At 40.8% G+C, this 22498-nt stretch overlaps 1 protein-coding gene across 2 annotated transcripts in view; it reads right to left on the bottom strand.

Annotated features, from left to right (window-relative positions):
- creb5b (cAMP responsive element binding protein 5b) overlaps nucleotides 1–22498 on the bottom strand; it is a 310784-nt gene that overhangs the window by 8670 nt on the left and 279616 nt on the right. For both annotated transcript variants that reach the window (XM_052016820.1, XM_052016821.1), the window contains 3 exons: nucleotides 5790–6101; nucleotides 2594–2821; nucleotides 993–1098 (listed from right to left, as the gene is read on the bottom strand). In XM_052016820.1, the coding sequence (XP_051872780.1) occupies nucleotides 993–1098; nucleotides 2594–2821; nucleotides 5790–6101 (646 nt within the window). The remainder of the gene's footprint in view (nucleotides 1–992; nucleotides 1099–2593; nucleotides 2822–5789; nucleotides 6102–22498) is intronic.

Raw genomic sequence — 22498 nt, 5'->3', positions numbered from 1 at the left:
TTTTGCGTAGAGTGTTCTGGGGGCAGCCCGCAAGTGTCGCCATGCTTCCGGCGCCAACATAGCACGCCCACAACTTCCTAACCCGTACCTCTTTGGAATGTGGGAGGGAACCCACGCAGACACGGGGAGAACGTACAAACTCCTTACAGACAGCGGCCGGAATTGAACCTGGGTCACTGGCGCTGTAATAGCGTTACGCTAACCGCTACACTACTGTGTTCATTTTAAATTATGTCCTATGCTTGTGAAGACTGAAGTTTTTTTCTGACACCTTTATCATGGTGTTTTTCGGACCTAATGAATGCTATCCCTGATGTTGAGAAGCTAGTTGAGTAACATTTATAGAGATTTAGTTACTTTCCATTTTACTTCTGCCCATACATACTAAAATCTCAGGATATGTGAAATTTACAAAACTGTACATTATATAAAAATGATAATTTAGTAAAATTAAAGCTGCTTATGTTGTGAAATTGATAATTTTCACTACTCTCAATTTTTATTTAATCATTCATGGCGTATGGGCATTTTGTCAAGGCTAGCAGTCACCACCCATTCCTAATTGCCCCTGGGCTGATGAAGGAGCTAAGTATCAACCACAATTAGCAAATCTAGAGTCACATATATTCAAAACAGGTCAAAATAGCAGATGTCCTTTCCTGAAGGACATTAGTGAACCAGCTAGGTTTATTATGACAGTCAGGTAATTTTATGATTACTGATACTGGATTTTCAATTCAATTTTAGATTGTTCTGAAATATTTTAATAGTTTTAAAAAAAAAACCACCATCCAAAATTAGGAGAAATAATTTCCAACTTTCTGCCAGAGCATAATTCTTTGTGTGGATGCTGGATTAGAAACCTCCTGATTTCGTTTGCCAATGATTTCACTGGAAAATTGAGCCATCCACAACACCAGCTTCATGCTCCAGCAGTGAGCTGAGAATTCTCCCTGGCACATCCTTTATTTGGTGAAGTGCATTTTACTCACTCAAGTAGCCTTGTGACTCCTTCTGCATTGTGATTGGACAGTCCTTATGTGTCAATAACAGTTGCTTCAGCTGTGCCACCTCATTCTTCAAGAGGGAGACCTCATTCTGTGAACACAGTTTACACGTGAGCATTATTTGCATCCTTCACTTCTGAGTCCTGGGTTCAAATTGATGGGATAAGAATGAAGGGGAGAATATTAACATTTTACAAACAAAAAGTGGGTAGTAAGAAGAAACTTAAATTTCAAACCTGAATCTGACCCATTTGCCCACCACTGTTTTGGATGGAAACACATTGGGAGTGGTGACCCCAGAAGGTGGGCCACTCTTTTAAATACCTAATCGCCTCAGCTGTTTTCTGTCTTTCAGCTTTACTGATGGCCGATTTAAGTAAGGCAAGGACCACTGTGCCAGAACAAGTGAATGGTTCTCCAGCACTGCTTGGAGCCGTTCAGAGCAGGAGTCTTTTGCCATGGACTACTAAGGTGACTACTAATCCACACGCCCTGCCTCAACAACTCACTCCATAATCTAGTGTCCTTCCATCATCATATACGAGCAGGTTGTGATCTCATCTTGTTTCCTCGCACTCTCTCTGGCCTCATCATTAATGTCCCATTAGTCCTGATCAGTTCTTTCCTTCTCAACACTTACTGCCTAGGTACATCCTACAGTCCCGCCTCATCATTAATGTCCCATTAGTCCTGATCAGTTCTTTCCTTCTCAACACTTACTGCCTAGGTACATCCTACAGTCCCACCTTGACACAATGTCCAACATTAAATCTGGTAAGACATGAAAGTTCGCTGACTTATGTACAGGAAATGTGTTAGCAAAGTTTTCAAATGCTCTGCATTTCTTAAGCTCCAGGACATGTTTAAATAAAATCCCTGAAGTATATAGCTTTTTGAAGTGGTAGGTACACATCAATTAAATAAAATGTTTCAATTAGATACACAACATGAGAAGTCAGACATTAAGCTCTTTGAGACACAAGAGACTGAGTTCCTCCAGCTTTTTGTGTGTTAAGTTCTTTGATATTGGTAATTTATTTTCTGAATTCTAATTATTCCCCTCTGAATCAATGGAACAGGTTTTCAGTCTTAATGTTACTAAAAGACTCATCAATATATATTCTCTGTCCCTTGTGTTGACCCTGTGATGTTATATTATGAGAAAACTCTTTTGCCACCTCCTTTCATAAGGTGTCTGGTTTTATTTGAAATAGATGGTGAACTCATTAAAGATGTGAAAGATTTATGAAATATTATACCACTATTTTAATACTTCTGTAACTACTGGATTTACTTGGAACAGAAAATAACTTGAGAGATGTTACAAATTTAATAGAACTACAGAAAATGGCAAGAGCAGTTTATGCTCTGCATTTACTGAAATGTATTTGATTTAAATTGCGTGCAAACTTGGTGTTAAAGTATCTTTATGAGTAATAAGATTTGATTAAGGTCACCCGTATGAAACCTTGCTAAATGGGAATGAATGTTTAGACTTGAAAATGTCATAAAATATTACAATAGCATTGATATAAAAGCATTTATTTGGGAAGATGCTGTTACTGATTTGTAGGAAAGTATCGCACCTGAAGTTGCATGTTTGTTTGTGTGAGTTCCTCTGCTTTCTTTTCCAGTGAGAGCACCCATACTTTCCTCTTCTGCCTGCAGCGCGTTGCAGCTGCGCGATTTCTTTCGAGAAACTTCCTCCGTCTTTCGTCAGGGTCTTCATCAACAACTCTTCTCCTGCGGCCCCCGCTGCTTGGAGTTGGTTGTCCTGATTGAGGAGACTGTATCTGTTGTGCTCCAGGTGAGACCTAGAGAAAAGACCAAACATAAATTTTTGTACCCTTTTTTTATCCTTTTTATAAAGCTAAGAACCCGTCATATAAATTCCAACTAACCAGACCCATCAGTTGTAGTACACGAGGCAGGAATCACGTGGACAAGATCACAATCCCAACACAAAAACAAACTGAAATCGCATGTTAATGGTAACTCCATTTTTCCACAAAACACTGCAGTACAGGACTGTCCCTGTCTATTATAAAAAAAACAACTTACATTTTAACTGGCAAATCTTATGGGGACTCCAAAGCTCCAAAGCTGTTAATATCTATGTAAAGGATCTCTTTCAAAAGAGAGCAGGCACATTCTGTCACTTCCAACACCCCCACACACAACCAAATCCCAGAAAACAATGTGATCCATGCTTTACAAATGCATTGCTTAGGATTTTCCATTCTGAAAGTTGCAAAAATTAAAGTACTGTTGGCAGAGCTACTGCCTGCCACTTCCCTCCTCCCTCCCCTCCACCCTTCCATCTACTCCAACATCCTAAAACCCAAACAGCATCAGAAATCCCTGGAGTTGGACTCAGAACTTTATCATAAGCAGCAATCAGTGCTTTTCTTTTTCTTTCAATACACCCACACATATCAGGGAATACATTTTGCAGCCACCTTTAGTGACCCCTTAGTGGAGATGCTCACAGATATTTCCTTCCTTGTCTTTTGGAGTCACGCAAGGGGGTCAGTATAAACTCAACCAAAAAAAAACCCACCTGCCTTTTTTTTAAGCAGCATAGAGGGGATGGGGGAATCATGATGACAGATGGAGAAAGGCAACTCCTTTCCATTCATTGAGTATGGAAAAATGTGAAAATGAGTCACTTCCCTTGAATCTAACTTCAATCCTGATGCATACCAATTCTTTCCACATTAGGAGGGAAGCAATTGCTAGCAGTAAATTAATCCAATGGTCTATGAGAGTTTTTTCAGAAGGGATTCATGCTAGGTCAGAATGAGAGATTGATACATAGACTTGTAAGCACACCTTTTGATTTATTTCAGTTCCCTTTTGCTATCTCGCACTTGAACAAAATATATACATTTTTACTTTTGTTGGTTCCTGTTAATTTAGGTGCTTGAGAAGTGAGAAAATGCTGTTTATTTCAACGGAGTCTTGACAGGGTGGTTTGCGGCCATTAAACCATGAAATTTATGCTTTGTCATATCGATTGCAGGAAAACATGGATCAGTGGGCTATAAAAATGCTAAAAAGAATAATGTGGTGAAACCTATAAAATGGGAAATGACTACCAATTATTTGGGAGCTAACCTCATCAGTATTTTGAGTATAAGCAAAGGTAAATTGAGTAAGGTTACCTGTATGGACCCTTGCCACCTGGGAATGCAAATCATAGATTTTGACGTTAATACATGTCCCTAAATCGTTTTGCTCACCTGTCTTTCATTTCTCTGTGCTGGGAGCTTTGGTTCAGAAAATTTGCCATACAGTACTAAATTGCAGTGCTGGAAATGGTTCATATGCAGGATTTACTCTGCATACCTAAACATACTGACATGAAAACTATTTTCCATGATGCTTTCACAAAGAATAGAAATTGGTATGCATTGCACTTGCTTTACAGGCATCAAGCAAAGCATTATCAATTTAGCAATGGGTCTGTACGAACAAAGTAAATTATGAGGACAGGTTGCAGAGACTAGGTTTGTTCTCCCTTGAGAGCAGATGATTAAGTGGATGAGCTAATTGAGGTGTTTCAGAATGATTAAAGGATTTGACAGATAGACACTATCTCCTCTGATGCAGAATCCAGAACAAGGGAGTATAACCTTAAAATTAGAGCAAGGTTATCAGAAAGCAGTATATTAAACCAAGATAGAGGAGACCTGGAGAAATTTTGCATCTCCAAAAAGCTGTTGAAAGAAAAATAATTTGTAAATGTTCAGTTTGTATTTCTTCTTGCAAGGATATGATGGATACAGGGCAAAGGCAGGTAGGTAGAATTAATAAATAGATCATCACTGATCTAATTAGATGGCACAACAGCCCTCTAGGGGTTAAATGGCCCACTCCACTTCCTATCTCCTGGAATAGGTACAATGCACTTGTAGACATTAATTAAGAGCTTAACAGCTGTTAAAGGACCTCCTGTGTAAAGTTTGCAGCTGAGGAGTGTCAAGCCTGCTCTGCTCAGGAGTTCTAATGATCGTGGCGCTTGCTAACTATTGCGAAGATATTGAATTGTTTTCTCCATGGCCATCAGAGCTCCTTCTGACTTCAGTCCTGGCAACTTCCAACACTCACTACTGACCCACAACACCTGCCTCAACCACCCTTCTCCCAGATCATTCCCAAGAGCTACAGCTGGCAAGGTAGGTTTACAAAAAAGTTTTTTTTTCTTCAGGTGATAAAGGGCTGGGCATAAAGAAATGAGGATCACCAAGTTTCTTGAGGCAGTGGTGTGCTGCCTCCACAGTTTCAGGCCCAGTTGCAAATCTACCTGTATTTTTTTTTATTATTAAGGTTTATGATTTTCCTGGAAACATCAGTGTACAAAAACCATTAATGAGCTTACTTTGAGGCTGCAACAGGAGAAATTGTTCCCCAGAGTTCTCTCGGGACACTGATAAATATTTTGTAATATACATCATATTTTTGTCTTATAATTGCCTAAAATTCCTATTGACATTATGAATGAATACAGAAGGTATGATCACTTCTACCCTGGAGGTTTGTGGAGGCTAGATCATGGAGGTATCTAATGAGGAGGTAGTTAAATTTCTTAAAAGATTTGGGGATTGAGTGCTATGGGGCATTGGCACATCAGGCACATCATACCGAATAGCATGGAAGGCCTGAGGGCCCAGCTGGCTTCCTCCTATTTTCTTATGTTATCTCTACCTCATACTGCATTCCAACAATGTCAGAACCCATTTACCTGTAATAATATTTGAATAGGATCCTGAGATGATTTACCTGACTTTGTGCTCCTGTGGGCAGAGACTGAAGTGGGGGATTGTGATGCTGTGGGTTGTGTGTGTGTAAGTTTGGATGAGAATGGGTGTGGCTTTGTTGGTGGTGATGAGGGTGAAGCTGATGTGGTTGTGGTTGGTGCTGATGCGTGAAGGGGTGTTGTGGGGGAGGCTGGTGTGCATGTGAGTGCATGGGATGATGTGGCTGTGGTGCCTGTTCCTGCCTGGATGTCATCATCTCCATTACTTGACCCATCATATTCATGTTTCCATTTGACAAAGCTGTAGGGTGTTGACTCAGCGCTGCTTTAAGTCTCTGCAAAGTAAACAAAGCAAAAACCACTAATTAAAACCTCATTGCTTCTCATATTTAGAATATTAATGATGTTATACACATTCTCTATCCAAAACCCCAGATGACTAAGTAAACAGTAGAAGTCATGCTGGTATTAAAAATCATGGAATCATACTTCATTACAAGATTAATGTTTTGCATTTCATTGACAAGCATCTGGACTTTTTGGTTTTTAAACAAACTCTTTTTATGAAGATTTTCTTGCTTGTAAAACATTCTGAGCCAAATCATTTTCTTTTTATGTTATACAGCAATAATCATTTACATTCTTTGAGTAAACAGATACACAAATATTCATATATATTCTGGAGACACAAGACTGCAGATGCTATAATTTGAAGCAAAAAACAATCTGCTGCAGGCACAGTAGTGTAGAGGTTAGCGTAATGCTTTACAGCACCAGCGACCCGGCTTCAATTCCCGCCACTGTCTGTAAGGAGTTTGTACGTTCTCCCCGTGTCTGCATGGGTTTCCTCCGGGTGCTCCCGTTTCCTCCCACATTCCAAAGGCGTACGGGTTAGGAAGTTGTGGGCATGCTATGTTGGCGCCGGAAGTGTGGTGACACTTGCGGGCTGCCCCCCCAGAACACTCTGTGCAAAAGATGTATTTCACTGTGCGTTTTGATGTACATGTGACTAATAAAGATATCTTAACTCAGCAGATCAGGCAGCACCTGTGGAGGCAGAGGGATGGTCAATGTTTTCGGTCAAGACCCAAAAATGCTGACCATTCCTCTGCCTCCACGGATGCTGCCTGACCCGCTGAGATCCTCCAGCAGATTGTTTTCTGATTTGTATATATACAATATGTCTTGGATTTAAGATTTAACAAGGAACTCTTATAATCTGTTCAAAAATGTTCTGGGAACTTGTGATTAATTTCTATAAATTGCACTGTCAAACAACATTAAAACTTCATCACTTTTAAAATAATGTTTCCTCAATAACCTCTGATGGCTTAACATTCTCCTGTGCAATTGTCTCCCTCTCCTCACTCTGTGCCATGCAAGTCCGGTAATCCTTGGACTTCTGACATCTCCCTAATTTTGCCAGGTGTTGTCAGTTTGGTTAACAGACCATATATTCATTTAAATACTGCAGGTATCAGAAATTATAATTTTCTAGGATGAGTTATTGAATGGTACAAGTAGCCAGGTGCGTGTGTGTCTGGGGACCGGTCCAGGTTTTTCTCTCCCTCCCTCCCACTCTTTTTTTCTCCTTCTGTGGTCCATTCCCAGTCTCCTTCCCCACCCCCAAGCGATAAGTTAACTACTTTTTAAAACTGGTGCAGTCTTCTCACAGTTAGTACTTATGATTAATAGACTAGAAGTTGAACTAGTTAATTGCATGCATTAATAACCAATGAATGGACACTCAATGTAAAGGCGTGGATGCTATTCAATAACTGTTTCATACAGACAGCAAACTGAAACACCTGCTGCTTTGTACACTTCAGTTACTAGTCTGTTAAAGCATTTAAATAACTGTCTCTCGCAACCTGGGACCTATGAGACAACAGGAGAACACGGCTATTATTGCAGGGGGACAGGAAGACAGCATAAACAATAAGTGAGGTCAAGCTAAACAAAGAAGAATTCTCTGTTGCACCGCACCCTCTCGGGAACACCACCGGTATACATGGCTGTGCAGAATAAATAGTGGACTTCCATTTGGAGTTATTAAACTAGATGTTGTGTTTTGAATGCTAGGGGAGTAGCATAATCAAGACCACTGAGTTTCTACATAAAGATTCATTTAGGTCAATTGGCAGTGGCACATGTTATTAGCAAAAAAAATTGTCCAGCCCTAGGATTGTGCTACAGAAATTCCTGAGGTGGATCCCAGGCTCAACTATCTTCATCTAGCCTTCCTCCCATCATAACATGGGGATGTTCCCTGACGAGGACCTCACATATTGAGTTCTGCGCATAACCCCTTAGCGACTGAAGCAGTCCGTTCCTGCATGCAGCAAGACTGATGCCACGGTCAGACTTGGGCTGATAAGGGCTAGGTAACATCCATACCACAAAAGTTTCGGGCAATTATCGACAAGAAACAATCTAATCACCAATCATTCATAATCAATGGCATCACCATTACTGAGTCCCTCATCATCAATGTTCTGGGGATGGGGGGGGGGGGGGGGGGAGGGCAGTCATTATTAAACAGAAACTCAACTACGCCAGTCAAGCAAAAATGGTTGTATATCTTTATGCAGTGATTCATTTCTTGATGCCTGAAAGCCTTTCCACCATTTACAAATCAGGAGAGTGATGGAACACTCTCTGCTTGCCCTGGAAGAGTGTTAACAAAACTCAAGGAACTCAACAGCATCCAGGACACACCAGCCTGCTTGATTGGTAGCCAAACTACTATGATTGTACAGTGGCTGCATAGTGTGGCAGCTATAAAATGCATTACTATTACTCAGCTAGACCTAGACTGCTTCAACAGCATCTCCCAAACCTGCATCTTCTATTGCCAAAAAGAATAAGACTAAGGAACCAGAATCCACGGCAGCAAGTTCTCTTGCAAGTTGCACACCAACTTGACTTGGAAATATATTGCCATTCCTCAATCAGCACCTTGCTACACAGCAGTATGGTACGGATGCCTTCACCATGTGTATCACAGCAGTTCAAGGAGGCAGCTCACCACCAACTTCTCAAGGAGCATTAAAGATAAGCAGTAAATGTTGGCCTTGCTAGTGACACATATGCATCTTGAAGAATGACTAAGTGAATATTTTGTATAAAAAATGATGGCAATGGAACAGTGGTTACAATTCCAAACTGAATCAGTGATGGTACTCTGCATAATTCACAAAGCAGGAGGCAAAGACACCAATAACAGAAATGTCAGAACACAAATTGCAATAAAACTGAAGTTTCTGGATAACGGGGATATGCACCTAAAGGAGGAAACCCTAGGATCATGAAAGATTGGTCCTTGGGTTTCATTGGGATGGTTTCATTGAGATTTATAATTATCAATGAGGCCTATATTGGTTTGAAGAGATTTCCAGGATAGCTTAAAAATGTCCCTGATAAATTTAATATCAAGAAATACATTGTAGTTGCTGAAAACTGGGCAGTTGTCACCCTAAGTACAACAAGATGCATCACAGTGTCCACTTTCATGCATCTTGTTGTACTTAGGGTGACAACTGCTCTGTGATGGGCAGTATATTGATTGATACATTGCTCAACACTGAAATCACTCATGCATTTCTCAGTGGGCTGGTACCTTCCTGAAGATACACAAAACAAGGTGAGCAAGATAATTATTGCAGCATATAATGAGGAGCAAGGTATAATCAATATAGCATTTATATTCACCAGGGCAAGAATTTACGATCAACATTATTGCTGTCAGGAAAATGGCAAACTTGATTGTTTAACAGTAGCACTACAATTAGGCATTGTGGATTATTTCAACTGCTTTCTAACTCCATGTGTCGTGTAGAGACACCCAGATGTGCAGTGCCATCTGTGGTGTTAATAGCACAATTGGAGATTATTCACCTAAAATTCTTTCATGCTGGCCATTCACCCAGGTGTCCAAATGAAAGTGAGGCCCACTTCTGTGCCAAGTAACAAACTGGCTTACTTGGTCAACTGCCATGAATTTTGGTGTTTAGTTCCACTTTGTAGATAGGTCCTCTTGAGATCTTAATTTGCTTAATCCACCCCCACTCCCCACCCCCATTCTTAAACTCCTGTTTATGGGTCTCCTTCAGACCTATCAACAGTATACCCCGACTTGAATGTATGACGAAAGCCGAAGATGTCCCTGACCCTACCTCAATACCCAAATGTCCTAACTGGAACCTTGAAAATCTCAACTCCTCCCAAAGTGTATACCCCACCCAGCAACCCTGCATTAGCACTCCAAACCCATCTTTCTCTGCCAGCTCTGGAGTAGTCCACCAGTTCTATTACATTTGAGATTTAGAGCTTTGAGGGCAATGGGATATCATGGTGGGGCCACCAGTTCTATTACATTTGAGATTTAGAGCTTTGAGGGCAATGGGATATCATGGTGGGGGCAAAAAGCCACATTGAGGCAGTTTTACCTTCTTGAGGTGTAGCGCAATTCTTTGGCAATAATGATTTACTAAAATTCTTACTTACGATGAGTAAAATTAAGATGAAAAACAAAGTTTAGAATCCAACATGAAACAAGGAGGGCAAAACTGTGGGAAGAATGTTGGAAATATGCCATAGGATAAAAGGAAATAAAACAGCAAAGAACTTCTTGGTACTGAGTTTAACTACAGTTACTATGGATGATGAGCAATTAGTGAGAAAATCCAAACAATAAAAAGTAAAAGTAGCAGGGTAGTTTAAGATAAAACATTAGAAATATTTTTAGATGCACTGTAATTTGTGATGCAAGTACTGGAGAAAACCCACATTCTAGTTTGGCAGAAGTCCCGAATAAAGCTGGATTTGGCCTGTTGCCTGGATTTACCTTTACCATGTGGATGATCAAACAAGACAAACCTCCAACAACTCAAGACGTCGAACAAGCTCCAGGTGGCAAGTAGGTGTCAGCAAGGTCCTGCTGAAGCTCCACCACAAAAGCTGTGACAGTTTTCCACTGACAAAGACTAAATTGTTTTTAAAGTCTAATCATCAGAGACCTTTATAGTATCCCGATTTAAATAACTGAAAAGAAATATTACATTTTTACAACTAAAGTACAAGTAATTAATAACATCAAAATAATGTAAAAATTATTCAACCTCTCACCTCCCCCCCCCCCCCAAGGACTCAATAAACCCCATTCAAATGAATAGTGTCACTATCCGTATGCCAATCATCCTTGACTTAAAGTGAGGGGCCGACAAAAAGTGCATCAGGCTCCCTCCCTTTCCATAGCACGGCATTGCTCTGCCATTCGGCTCAATGATGAGTCCAGCAGCACCAGCATCTGATATCGACCTCATCTTGGACTTCAGCATTTAGCCAAGCACACAGGGAGGGTCTGAGAGGAGCTGAGCCACAAGCAACTGAAAGCTGGCTGTTAGTCAGCCCCATTTTGTCCATTAATCATCAATGAAATTACATACGACTGGGAGAGCAAGAAGGTGTTATTTGCGTTTCACAAGAATGATAAAACTTATTTAGGAAATTACAACGCAAGTTGTGTTGAAAGGTCAGCAACCTGAAACATTTAACTCTGTTTCTCTCTCCACAGGTGCTGGCTGGTCTGCTATGTATTACCAGCATTTTTATAATTTCAGTTTTCCAGTGGCTGCAGTATTTTACTCCAGGAAATTACAAGCCTGTTGTCCTCACTAAGATCAATAGAAAGTAGAAAAATGCAATGTACTCCATCATGTACATCTTCAAGAGGCGGTGCCTCAAGAAGGTGGCATCTATCACTAAGGACCCTCACCATCCAGGACCTGCCCTCTTCTCATTACTGCCATCGGGGAGGAGGTACAGGAGCCTGAAGACCCACACTCAATGATTCAGAAACAGCTTCTTCCCCTCTGCCATCAGATTTCTGAACAGTCCATGAACCCATGAACACTACCTCGTTATTCCTTTTGTTTTGCACTATTTATTCATTTTGTAATTTATGGTAATTTTGTCTGGTTGCCGCAAAACAACAATTTCACGTCATTACTTCAGTGATGATAAACCTGATTCTGATGTCAGAATACTTGCTGGTTGAAATCTAAGACTCCAGTTTATACATTTCCAAACAGCTGAATATCCATCCATGTGAAGGAGCACAACAGTGTGTTAGCAACAACAGCTGGTAAATTCTTTTGCTTTGCTTTCAATGCACTGTTACTACATTCCCACCGGGAAGGAAAACTGAAAATTCAGCCCTCTTTCTCTTTTTATTCTGAACTCTTAAGATGGTATATCCTGCTGCCATTCCAGCACTGAACATTACATAATATGTACAACTGAAAACACTATCACAGAGTCACCTGCAGAAGTTACAGCTGGAGCAGTTAAAAGCTGACGCACATTCCTAGCAATGGCACCAGGCCTAGGACTTTTGAAAAGTGACGTTGCGACCAGTCGGTGATCTTAACAAACAACGGACATGTAGAATCTAAAAGCACTGCATGCAGCTGGTCTTCGGTCAAGAAAAGTAATTTCAAAAGATTAACAGGATTTTGCAAGCTTTTCATTCATCAGACCCCAGTGTAAAAGTCAACCAGATGGGCTGGATCACAGAAACAGCATGAAGCTAAGTGACCTGATGCAGGATCTTCCAAGACACCATTGATCAGACCCTGGTGCCTCATTAATTTTTGCAGAAATTCTTGATCCTTCATGCTGAGACTGATCAATGTGTTCTTGGCCAGCTATGTTGTTCACAACAGCTGCAGCCCGGTTCAGTCTGCTCAATCAACTTCTTGTAAACAGAAGGCTAACAGTCATGAAGGTGATCTACAAGCAATTCACACAGTCAAGTCCAGATGAACAGATACCCGAATAAGCAGATTTCTGACCATTATACAGAAATACCAAAAAAAAGACAATCAATCACTTTCCGCATGTTGCCAACATAAAGATGAAAGCCAAATACTGCAAATATTTTTAAATCTCTCGTTTGGTCTAGAATGTAATCCCAGGATTCAACCATAATCCCAGTTGAAAGCACCTCTTGGCTGTATGTGCATTATGAAGGATAATTGCATCAGCTGTAAAACAACTGAATATACAGATGCATGTTTTACATCAGGATTGTAAAGCTACAATCAGAGTAATATTACATGAGAACTGTACTGTCACTAGAGGAGTTTAATAATGAAGATTGTATTGCCATTAGAGGAGTTTAACATAAACTGTTCTGGTACTGGAGGAGGTGGTTTCTGTTAGGATTGTACTGTCACTAGAGCATTTTAATGTAAGGATTGTTTTGTCATCGGCGGAGTTTACATCAGGACCAGAAGAAGTTTAATATCAGGGTTACAGAAAGAGTATTATTTCAATACTGGGACCACAGGCATAATTTGATATCAGGATTATATGACCATTATAGGACTAAATTTACAAATCATTCATCCAGTCTATAGCTTTGGAAATGCCGGCTGCACGTCAGGACTTTATTTGGTGGGGAGAACATGGTGGCACAGCGTTTACTATCCAATAAAACTCACAGATGGAAAATCCTGCAGGGCCCAATAATCTCTGACGTTCTGAGGAAGGGAGGCAACAAAACTTGTAAATTTATCCTCATTACACTGGTTAAACATAGCAGATGTATCACCAGGAATCTTATCTCAGGACCTTTTGTTAAAATCTTAGTCTGTTTCACAATTAAGCAAAATTCTTTTTCGACTATTGCTATCACTTGTGCTAAAAAGTATCCAGCTCAACAATTTTGTGAACACTTTTTACATTTGTAATTTCTAAATGTTTGCCATTTGAACCAACCTTTCCTCCCTGCGTGGTTGAGAGAAGAAAGACCAAATGCTTTTGGAGGTACCAAACAATAAACATGTCTGAAATGGCAACTTACTTTATTGACATTATCATTTCCAAGTTATTGTCTCAAAAACCCATTACCAATGAGATGAGCATCTGTCTTAGCAGAAGAAGTAACAAAAAAAGGCATTGTTTGAGGTAACAAATTATTTGGATGCAACTGGGATTTAAAAGATATTCTAACTGTTGCAAAACTCCAATAATCCCCTACCTGACTATTCAGAAATCCCAATGGTTCAGCATTTGGCTCATCAGGTAATGTTTGCTGCTCCTCCCTTTCTACTCGCTGGGGTCCCAGTTCCCACGCTCTCTTTAAACTTAACTGGTCCACTGGAAAGTATTATTTCTGTGTGGGACAACCTGTGCGAATATTGACACAGTCTAGTCTAAACTTTTAATAAATAGCCTTAATTATCTGAAAGAAGAGTCTTATGATGGCAGAAAGTAACTTTTTATATATTATTCATAAAAATATGCTAATGAACCAGTAGTAGAGGAAAACAAAAGCTTACATATGGACAGAATTTTGTTGCTTAAAAACATTGGAACACACGGGGAAAATAACGAAAGTATAACAGTGTTGAAATTACAGAGACAATGAAGGATAAGAGATTTGTTCTAGATCTTCCAGTTGAACAACAACACAGGCAAATTGTGACAGCACAGGATTTTACTCTATGATGAGGAAGCATGGCACTTAATCAGAGCAAGACTTTTCAGAGGATTTAAATTATAAGCCATAAAATTTTATATGAATACATTTTAGACTGAAAGTCACCTAATATTTTTTACTCTGCTTTCCTAATGCAGTGCTTCGATGCTGTAGGGAATAAAGGCTGAGGTTTAGGAATATTAACAAAATTATATAATTAAGATAGATGTTTAATTTAATTTTAAATGTAAACAAGTTTGTAAATCACTATTAATGCTATTCTGTCTGAAAAAGATTATTTGATTCACATTGATCAAACATATTGGACATCAGATAATCATATATATTGCCACACATGGCTAGCATGTGTTACTTTAGTAACGGGTAGGCCACAATTTAGTTGAGTTCCTTTGGAACATTGAATCAATTTAGCTGTGGTGAGAAACAAGCCATGACATGTGTTCAGCTCCTTTTACTGCTAAAATGATTGTGGATCTGTCACACTTCAGAATTCCTTCATCTTCCGGCGAGCTGTATGAATCCTTGAGTCACAGCTTCAAGCTTCATTTCTGGAATGTATTTCCAAACATGGAAAAACCTTAACTTACATTAACTGTATAAAATATCACATGCAAACTTCAAGTTGCATTAGCTACGCTATCTGCAGTAGAAAAGAAATGCAGGAAATTCCAGGAACAGATTAGAAAGACAGGAACTGAATGTGAGAGATCAGAATGAGAAAGGGCCTTTCTAATGTGCACATCCAGATAACTATTTTCAGTAAATATACAACTTCCTTCTGGAGGTAGTTTGAATATAAGATAGACCATATATATTTATTTTAAATTACTTGCAAATAACCACTCTTAGCATTGGCTAGGGTGTCAGGTCTCACCCCAAATTCTGTAGCGAATTCAACAGAATATTTGATAGCCATGTGTGGCAATATATATAATTATCTGATGTCCAATACGTTTGATCAATGTGAATCAAATAACCTTTTTCAGACAGAATAGCATTAATAGTAATTCAATAGAATACAAGTCCTCTTCTATATTGTATAAGCTGGTTCACCATAGACCTATCACCCATTGTCATTGCTAATGTTCACGACTCACTGGAATTTAGTTGTAGTTGAAAGGTTGATGTTGCTTGACCACATGGTCTTGGAGTTGAGTGATGAGGCACTGAGTAGAGACAAGGCCTCAAACAATACAATGGATTGAAAAAAATGGGCCAGAACTACAAGCCCTGCTCCTGGCTTTTAAGGCTGTCGATGCAATTTCTGAATCTCAGACATGAAACTAGTGATAATGAAATAAAGTATTTTCGAAATTTCTTATGTTTCCCATGTACAGAGGTTTTGTTTACTCGGCTTACATTGACTCGCTGTCCTGTTTCAGAAGTGAGGTGTGTAGGAACAGATTTTGAACTTGCCTTGCTGGTATAAAACTGGCATTGTGACTGACCACCCATTTTAAAACCTTAAGATTTTTATTTCCATCGCCCTCTGGAGCTTTCTGTTGTCAGCATCTGAATCATATTGCTTGGGTGGCAAATTGAAAATCTTCCCATTCTACTGAAAACATTTGTGTCTGGTTAAAAAAATGCTGTTCTTTGCTCTATGCACGAAGCACAAAACATAGAAACCTAAGAGTTCTAGAGTGATTACGCCACAGGAGGAAGCACTCATCTGAACACCATGTTGGCTCTCTGTAGAGTAAACCAATCAATCCCATTGCCCTCTTCCTGCAACCCTGCAAGCTTAATTCCATCAACATAAGAACGTCGAGTGGTCATTTCAGCCCCCTGAGCTTCTCCACTATCAAACCTGTTGTGCCTTTTAACAAGGTCATGATTAATTCTTCCACCTTATAGCCATTTCCCTGCACTAATCCCCAGATCCCGTAATTCCCCACATCCCGTAATTCCCCCAATAGCCAGAAATTGATCAATCCAGTTCTGAAATGTAATTGATGACAGTCTCCACAACTCTGCCAGGGAGGAGAATTCACCATCATCTGAATGAAGAACTCTCTCCTTACATCAGTCCTAAATGGTGTCGGATCTGGTTATTTTCGAATCCACGGGTTCTTTCAGGAGTCCAGGAATGAGTTGAAAACAACTTGGTGCTTCACAAAGTTTTATTGGAAAAGTTTAAGACAAAGAAACAGTCACAGAGCACTTGGCACTAGCTTTACTACTGGGAGATGAGCCGAGACAAAGGAACTAAACAGAGCTAAGGCCAGGGGGAAGAGAGCAAGAGAGTTAACAAAAAAACGACACCTTTTATACCTGAGATAAGAGATACTTCTTAGATAACAACAGTCCAATCAGCAAACCTGTTAGATACCTGTGGCAAAACCAACCAATGAGAAAACACGTATTCACCTGATGGACGAACCAACCAGCTAGGAAGTAGTTATACCTTGTACAGCCACTTGAGGTGTGTTAAACACTATACATGTAAAAATTACTGAAAAGAAAAGATATAAAACAGTCAAATCCAACAATGGTCAACCCCGTTTTTGAGGTTCTGACCCCTACTTCTAGATACTACAGTCAGGGTAATATCTGGCAGACCCTCTTTAAAAATCTGTACGTTTCAACAAGCTCACCTCTCATTTGTCCAAGCTCTAAAGAATAGTGGCCATAGAATGTGGCTTGATCTTATTGAAACATACAAATCCTGACAGGGCATGACAGTGCAGATATCGAATGAGGGGACATCGTTACAAGATAAGGTGGCTGTCATTGACCTGCTCAATCATACTATTATTATTTTTTAAGTGTTCTTATTATAGATTCTAACCTAATCCTAATTAGTGGTACCAAGCCAGGAGGTCAGTTCTCTATTTCCTCTCTCCCTCATTTCAATAATTGTAAGGTCACATTTGCCACCCTTGAATCTACAAAAAACTATTCCAGAACATGCAGATGAATGCATGGCTAAGGAATTGGTGCAGGGGGCAGGGTTTGAGATTTGTTCATCATTGGGATCTCTTCTGGGGAAGGTACAAACTGTACAAAAGAGACAGGTTACACCTGAACTGGAGGGGGACCAATATTCTTGTGGGCAGGTTTGCCAGAACTGTTGGGGAGGGGTTAAACTAGTTTGGGAACCAGAGGGATAGGTCAGAGGTTGGTTCATTTACTGTACAAGTAGATGCAGAGTGTAGAAAGACTGTGAGGAAGGATAGGCATTTGAAAGGGCAAGACTGCAGTCAGTTGGATGGGCTGAAGTGTGTCTAATGTGAGAAGTATCAGGAATAAGGGTGATGAACTTAGAGCATGGGTAAGTACGTGGAACTATGATGTGGTGGCAATTACAGGGACTTGGCTGTCACAAGGCCAGGAATGGCTGCTGGATATTCCGTGGTTTAGATGTTTCAAAAGGGACAGGGACGGAGGTAAAAGAGGTGGGGGAGTGGCTTTGCTGATCAGGGACAGTGTCACAGCTGTAGAAAGGGAGGATGTCCTGGAGGGATCGTCCACTGAGTCAGTGTGGGTGGAAGTCAGAAACAGGAAGGGAGAGATCACTCTATTGGGAGTATTCTAAGTCACCCCAATAGCAGCAGAGACGCTGAGGAGCAGATCAGGAGGCAGATTTTGGAGAGGTGCAAAAATAAAAGGGTTGTTGTCATGAGTGATTCCAACTTCCCTAATATTGATTGGCACCTCCTGAGTGTAAAGGGGATAGATGGGGCAGAGTTCGTTAAGTGTGTCCAGGAAAGATTCCTGACACAGTATGTGGACAGGCCAACTAGAGGAGAGGCCATATCAGGTTTCAGATCTCTCAGTGGAAGAGCATTTTGGAGATAGTGACCATAACTCCTTGACCTTTACCATAGCCTTGGAGAGGGAGAGGAGCAGACAATATGGGAAAGTATTTAACTGAAGGAGGGGGAATTATGATGCTATTAGGCATGAACTTGGGAGCATAAATTGGGAACAGTTGTTCTTGGGGAAGTGCACAGTGGAAACGTGGAGGTTGTTTAAGGAGTACTTGCATGTGGTTCTGGATAGGTTTGTCCCATTGAGGCAGGATAAGGATGGTAGAGTGAAGGAACCATGGTTGACAAGAGATGTAGAATATCTTGTCAAGAGGAAGAAAGAAGCTTACCTGAGAGTTAGAAAGCATGGATCAGACAGGGCTCTAGAGAGTTACAAGGTAGGCAAGAGGAGCTTAAGAATGGACTTAGGAAAGCTAGATGGGGGTATGAGAAGTCCTTGACGAGTAGGATTAAGGAAAACCCCAAGATGTTCTACACGTAGGTGAAGAATAGGGGGATGACTAGAGTGAGGGTAGGACCGATCAGGGATAAAAGAGGAAGTGTGCTTGGAGTCGGAAGAGGTAGTGGAGGTCCTTAATGAATACTTTGCTTCAGTATTCACCAGAGAGAGAGAGACCTTGACCTTTGTGAGGATGGCGTACAACAGACTGACACACTAGGGCATGTTGGCGTGAGGAAGGAGGATGTGCTGGAACTTTTGAAAAACATTAAGATAGATGAGTCACCGGGACCAGATGGGATATATCCAAGGTTATTATGGGAAGAAAGGGAAGAGGTTGCTGCGCCTTTGGCAATGATCTTTGCGTCCTCACTGGCCACTGGAGTAGCGCCAGATGATTGGAGGGTAGCAAATATTGTTCCTTTGTTTAAGAAAGGGAGTAGGGATAACCCTGGGAATTACAGACCAGTGAGTCTTACTTCAGTGGTGGGCAAATTACTGGAGAAGGTTCTTAGAGACAGGACTTTTGGGCATTTAGAGAAGCATAGGCTGATTAGGGACAGTCAGCATGGCTTTGTGAGGGGCAGGTCGTGCCTCACAAGCCTGATTGAATTCTTTGAGCATGTGACAAAGCACATTGATGAAGGTAGAGCAGTGGATGTGGTGTACATGGATTTTAGTAAGGTGTTTAATAAGGTTCCTCATGGAAGGCTCATTCAGAAAGTCAGGAGGCATGGGATCCAGGGAAACTTGGCTGTGTGGATTCAGAATTGGCTCACTCATAGAAGACAAAGGGTGGTGGTAGATGGAACGTATTCTACCTGGAGGTCGGTGACCAGTGGTATTCCGCAGGGATCTATTCTGGGACCCCTGCTCTTTGTGATTTTTATAATTGACTTGGATGAGGATGTGGAAGGGTGGGTTAGTAAATTTGCTGATGATACAAAGGTTGGTGGTGTTGTGGATAGTGTAGAAGGTTGCTGTAGATCACAACAGGATATTGATAGAATGTAGAGCTGGGTTGAGAAGTGGCAGATGGAATTCAGCCTGGAAAAATGTGAAGTGATTCACTTCGGGAGATTGAATTTGAAGACAGAATACAAGATTATTGGCAGGACTCTTAGCAGTGTGGAGGAACGGAGGGATCTTGGGGTCCACGTCCACAGATCCTTCAAGGTTGCCGCACAGGTTGATAGGGTTGTTCAGAAGGCGTATGGTGTGTTGGCCTTCATTAGTCGGAGTATTGAGTTCAAGAGCCGAGAGGTAATGTTGCAGCTGTCTTGAGTTCTGGTTAGACCACACTTGGAGTATTGTGTTCAGTTCTGGTCACCTCATTATAGGAAGGACGTGGAAACTTTAGAGAGGGTGCAGAGGAGATTTACCAGGGTGCTGCCTGGATTGGAGAGCATGTCTTATGAGGATAGGTTGAGTGAGCTAGGGCTTTTCTCTTTGGAGAAGAGGAGGATGAGAGGTGACTTGATAGAGGTTTACAAGATGATAAGAGGCACAGATCGAGTGGACAGTCAGAGACTTTTTCCGAGGGCGAAAATGGCTAACACGAGGGGACATAATTTTAAGATGATTGGAGGAAGATATAAGGGGGATGTCAGAGGTAAGTTTTTTTTTACACAGAGGGTGGTGGGTGCATGTAACACACTGCCAACAGAGGCTTTGGGGGCAGATACAGTAGGGACATTTAAGAGACTCTTAGATAGCCACCTGGATGATAGAGAAATGGAGGGCTATGTGGGAGGGAAGGGTTAGATAAATCTTAGAGCAGGATAAAATGTCGGCACAACATTGTGGGTCAAAGGGCCAGTACTGTGCTGTAATGTTCTATGTTGTATAATATATAGAATGTTGGAAGATGATAACCAGAGTATCCATTATTTGCATACCACCTCCTCTAAAGCCCTGGGATGCAGATCATCAGATCCTTCTGAATTATCAGTTTTCAGGCTCATTAACTACCGGTAGTATTTCTTTTTTATTCTAATTTCCTTTACACAGGTAATTTCCTTTACACAGGTAATTTCCTTTACACAGGTAGGTTCTCCAGTTATTTTTGTGCTTCATTGAAGTCATAGAGCTCTACAGCATGGAAACGGGCTCTGAGCCAACAATCAAGCGTCCATTTACACAAATCCCGTTTTATTTTCTCCACATTTCCCTCTGCTCCTTCCAGATTCCACCACACACAGGCACATTGGGGGGCAATTCACAGCATCCAATTTATCTATCAACCGGCATGGCGTTGGAATGTAGGAGGAAACCCACGCGGTCACAGGAAGAACGTGTAAACCCCACACAGACGGTACCAGAGATCTGGATTGAAGCAGGGCTCCTGGAACCGTGATGTAGCAGGTCTACTAGATGCTCCACGCCTTTCTTGAAGACAGACACATTATTTATCTAGTTCCTCTGCCATTTTGTTATCTCTCATTATAATCCTTCAGTTCTCCATCTGGAAGGGACTCAAATCTGCCCTTGCTAGTAATTTTTTTTTAAACATTCCTGTGGAAACTCTTATGGTCTGTTTTATATGTTTTGCTAATTGACATAAGTGGAACCAACTGCCTATCCAGTTTCCCTTTGAAATCATTGATCGACTTCTCTGCTTCCACTGTCCTCATAAGCAATGAGTTCCAGGTCATTATCACTCACTGCAAAGATAAGTTCTTCCTCACATCCCATTTGTATCACTTGCTCACAATCTTAAAATGCCCGCAAGTCCTCATAACATCAGCTACTGGGAGCCACTTTAGCGTCTTTACAAACCCGTCATAATCTTCTACCAACCTCCAAACACTTTTTTTAGTTAAAATCCTTTATCCCTAGAATTCTGCCAGTAAATCTCCTCTGTAACATTCCAAGAACCTTCATATCCTTCTGAAAGTGTAGGCCTCAGAGCTGGACACAACACCCCAGCTGTTGCCAAGCCTTTTTATAAAGATTCACCATAACTTTGATACTTTTGGACTCAAAACCTCAAATATAATGTCTCAAATTATGAAGGCGATGCATTCCTGAAAACCACATAAAAGCTCATGATAGAAGGCAAATATAATACCATGTAAAGGCACAAAAATATTCATTCACAAGACACGGTTGAATGATTTGAATCAAATAGGCTCCAGGACAACGTTTGTTAGAATGATTTTGTTAAGGCTGTTTGTAAAATGAGATATTACTTTATCTCAATGCCAAGATCCCAGACGCTTTGCTGACTGCTCTCGCAATGTACATCTGTTGAACTGCCCATATGAAATTTGGTTCCACTTAAGTCAGTGGAATTGAATTTCAGAGCCAAGGTTCAATTTGCATTCATTTTCAGGTGGATTTACTGAAAGTGAGGAAAACTAGGGAAAGGTTGAATAACAGATGATTTTTAGTTACACTCTCAACAAACCAGAAATGAAAGTAACTAGAAAAATGCCATCGTTCCTGAAAACAGTGAGGAAATCATGCTGTTTAATTACCCGTTGGCTGTTAATTGCCAACTTAGTGTTGCCTGCTTGCCTTCAGTGACTTGGGCATCCAGGAAGCTCTTCGCATCCTTTCGCTTTCACAGAAGCAACAACAGGGGGCCAATCTGCTGAGCGGCTTGCACTGCTTAAAGGTGGGGAAGGTTTGTGTGGCTGCTGCAATCGCGCAGGAAATTAATCTGACCTTGCAAACATGAAAGGAGTGGACTCCAAGGTTTACGGATACTCCAGTGGAGTCTTTACTCAAGTGAAGTGAAACGTTGGAGAGGTGCTCCATATCTGCAGGCAATTTAGAAGGGCTAATCAGGAGGTAATGCGTAAAGATAGCCAATACCAGGGTTTGAGCCATGTGGAAATTTTTGGCAATTTTGTATGAAGTTCAATGACCATAAATCCATGGTCAAAGTCAGTTACCGTATCCACAAGTTGCACATTTCACCAACTGCACCACTTGCCCCAAACACTACTCATTTTACTGCACTCTCATCATTGTCATAGCAACGGTTTCGATCATTCAGGAAGCATTTCT

Source organism: Pristis pectinata, chromosome 5, assembly GCF_009764475.1.
Source record: "Pristis pectinata isolate sPriPec2 chromosome 5, sPriPec2.1.pri, whole genome shotgun sequence".
Lineage (NCBI taxonomy): Eukaryota > Metazoa > Chordata > Chondrichthyes > Rhinopristiformes > Pristidae > Pristis > Pristis pectinata.
The sequence above is the reverse complement of the archived record's forward strand: the minus strand, read 5'-3'. Positions and strand labels throughout refer to the sequence as shown.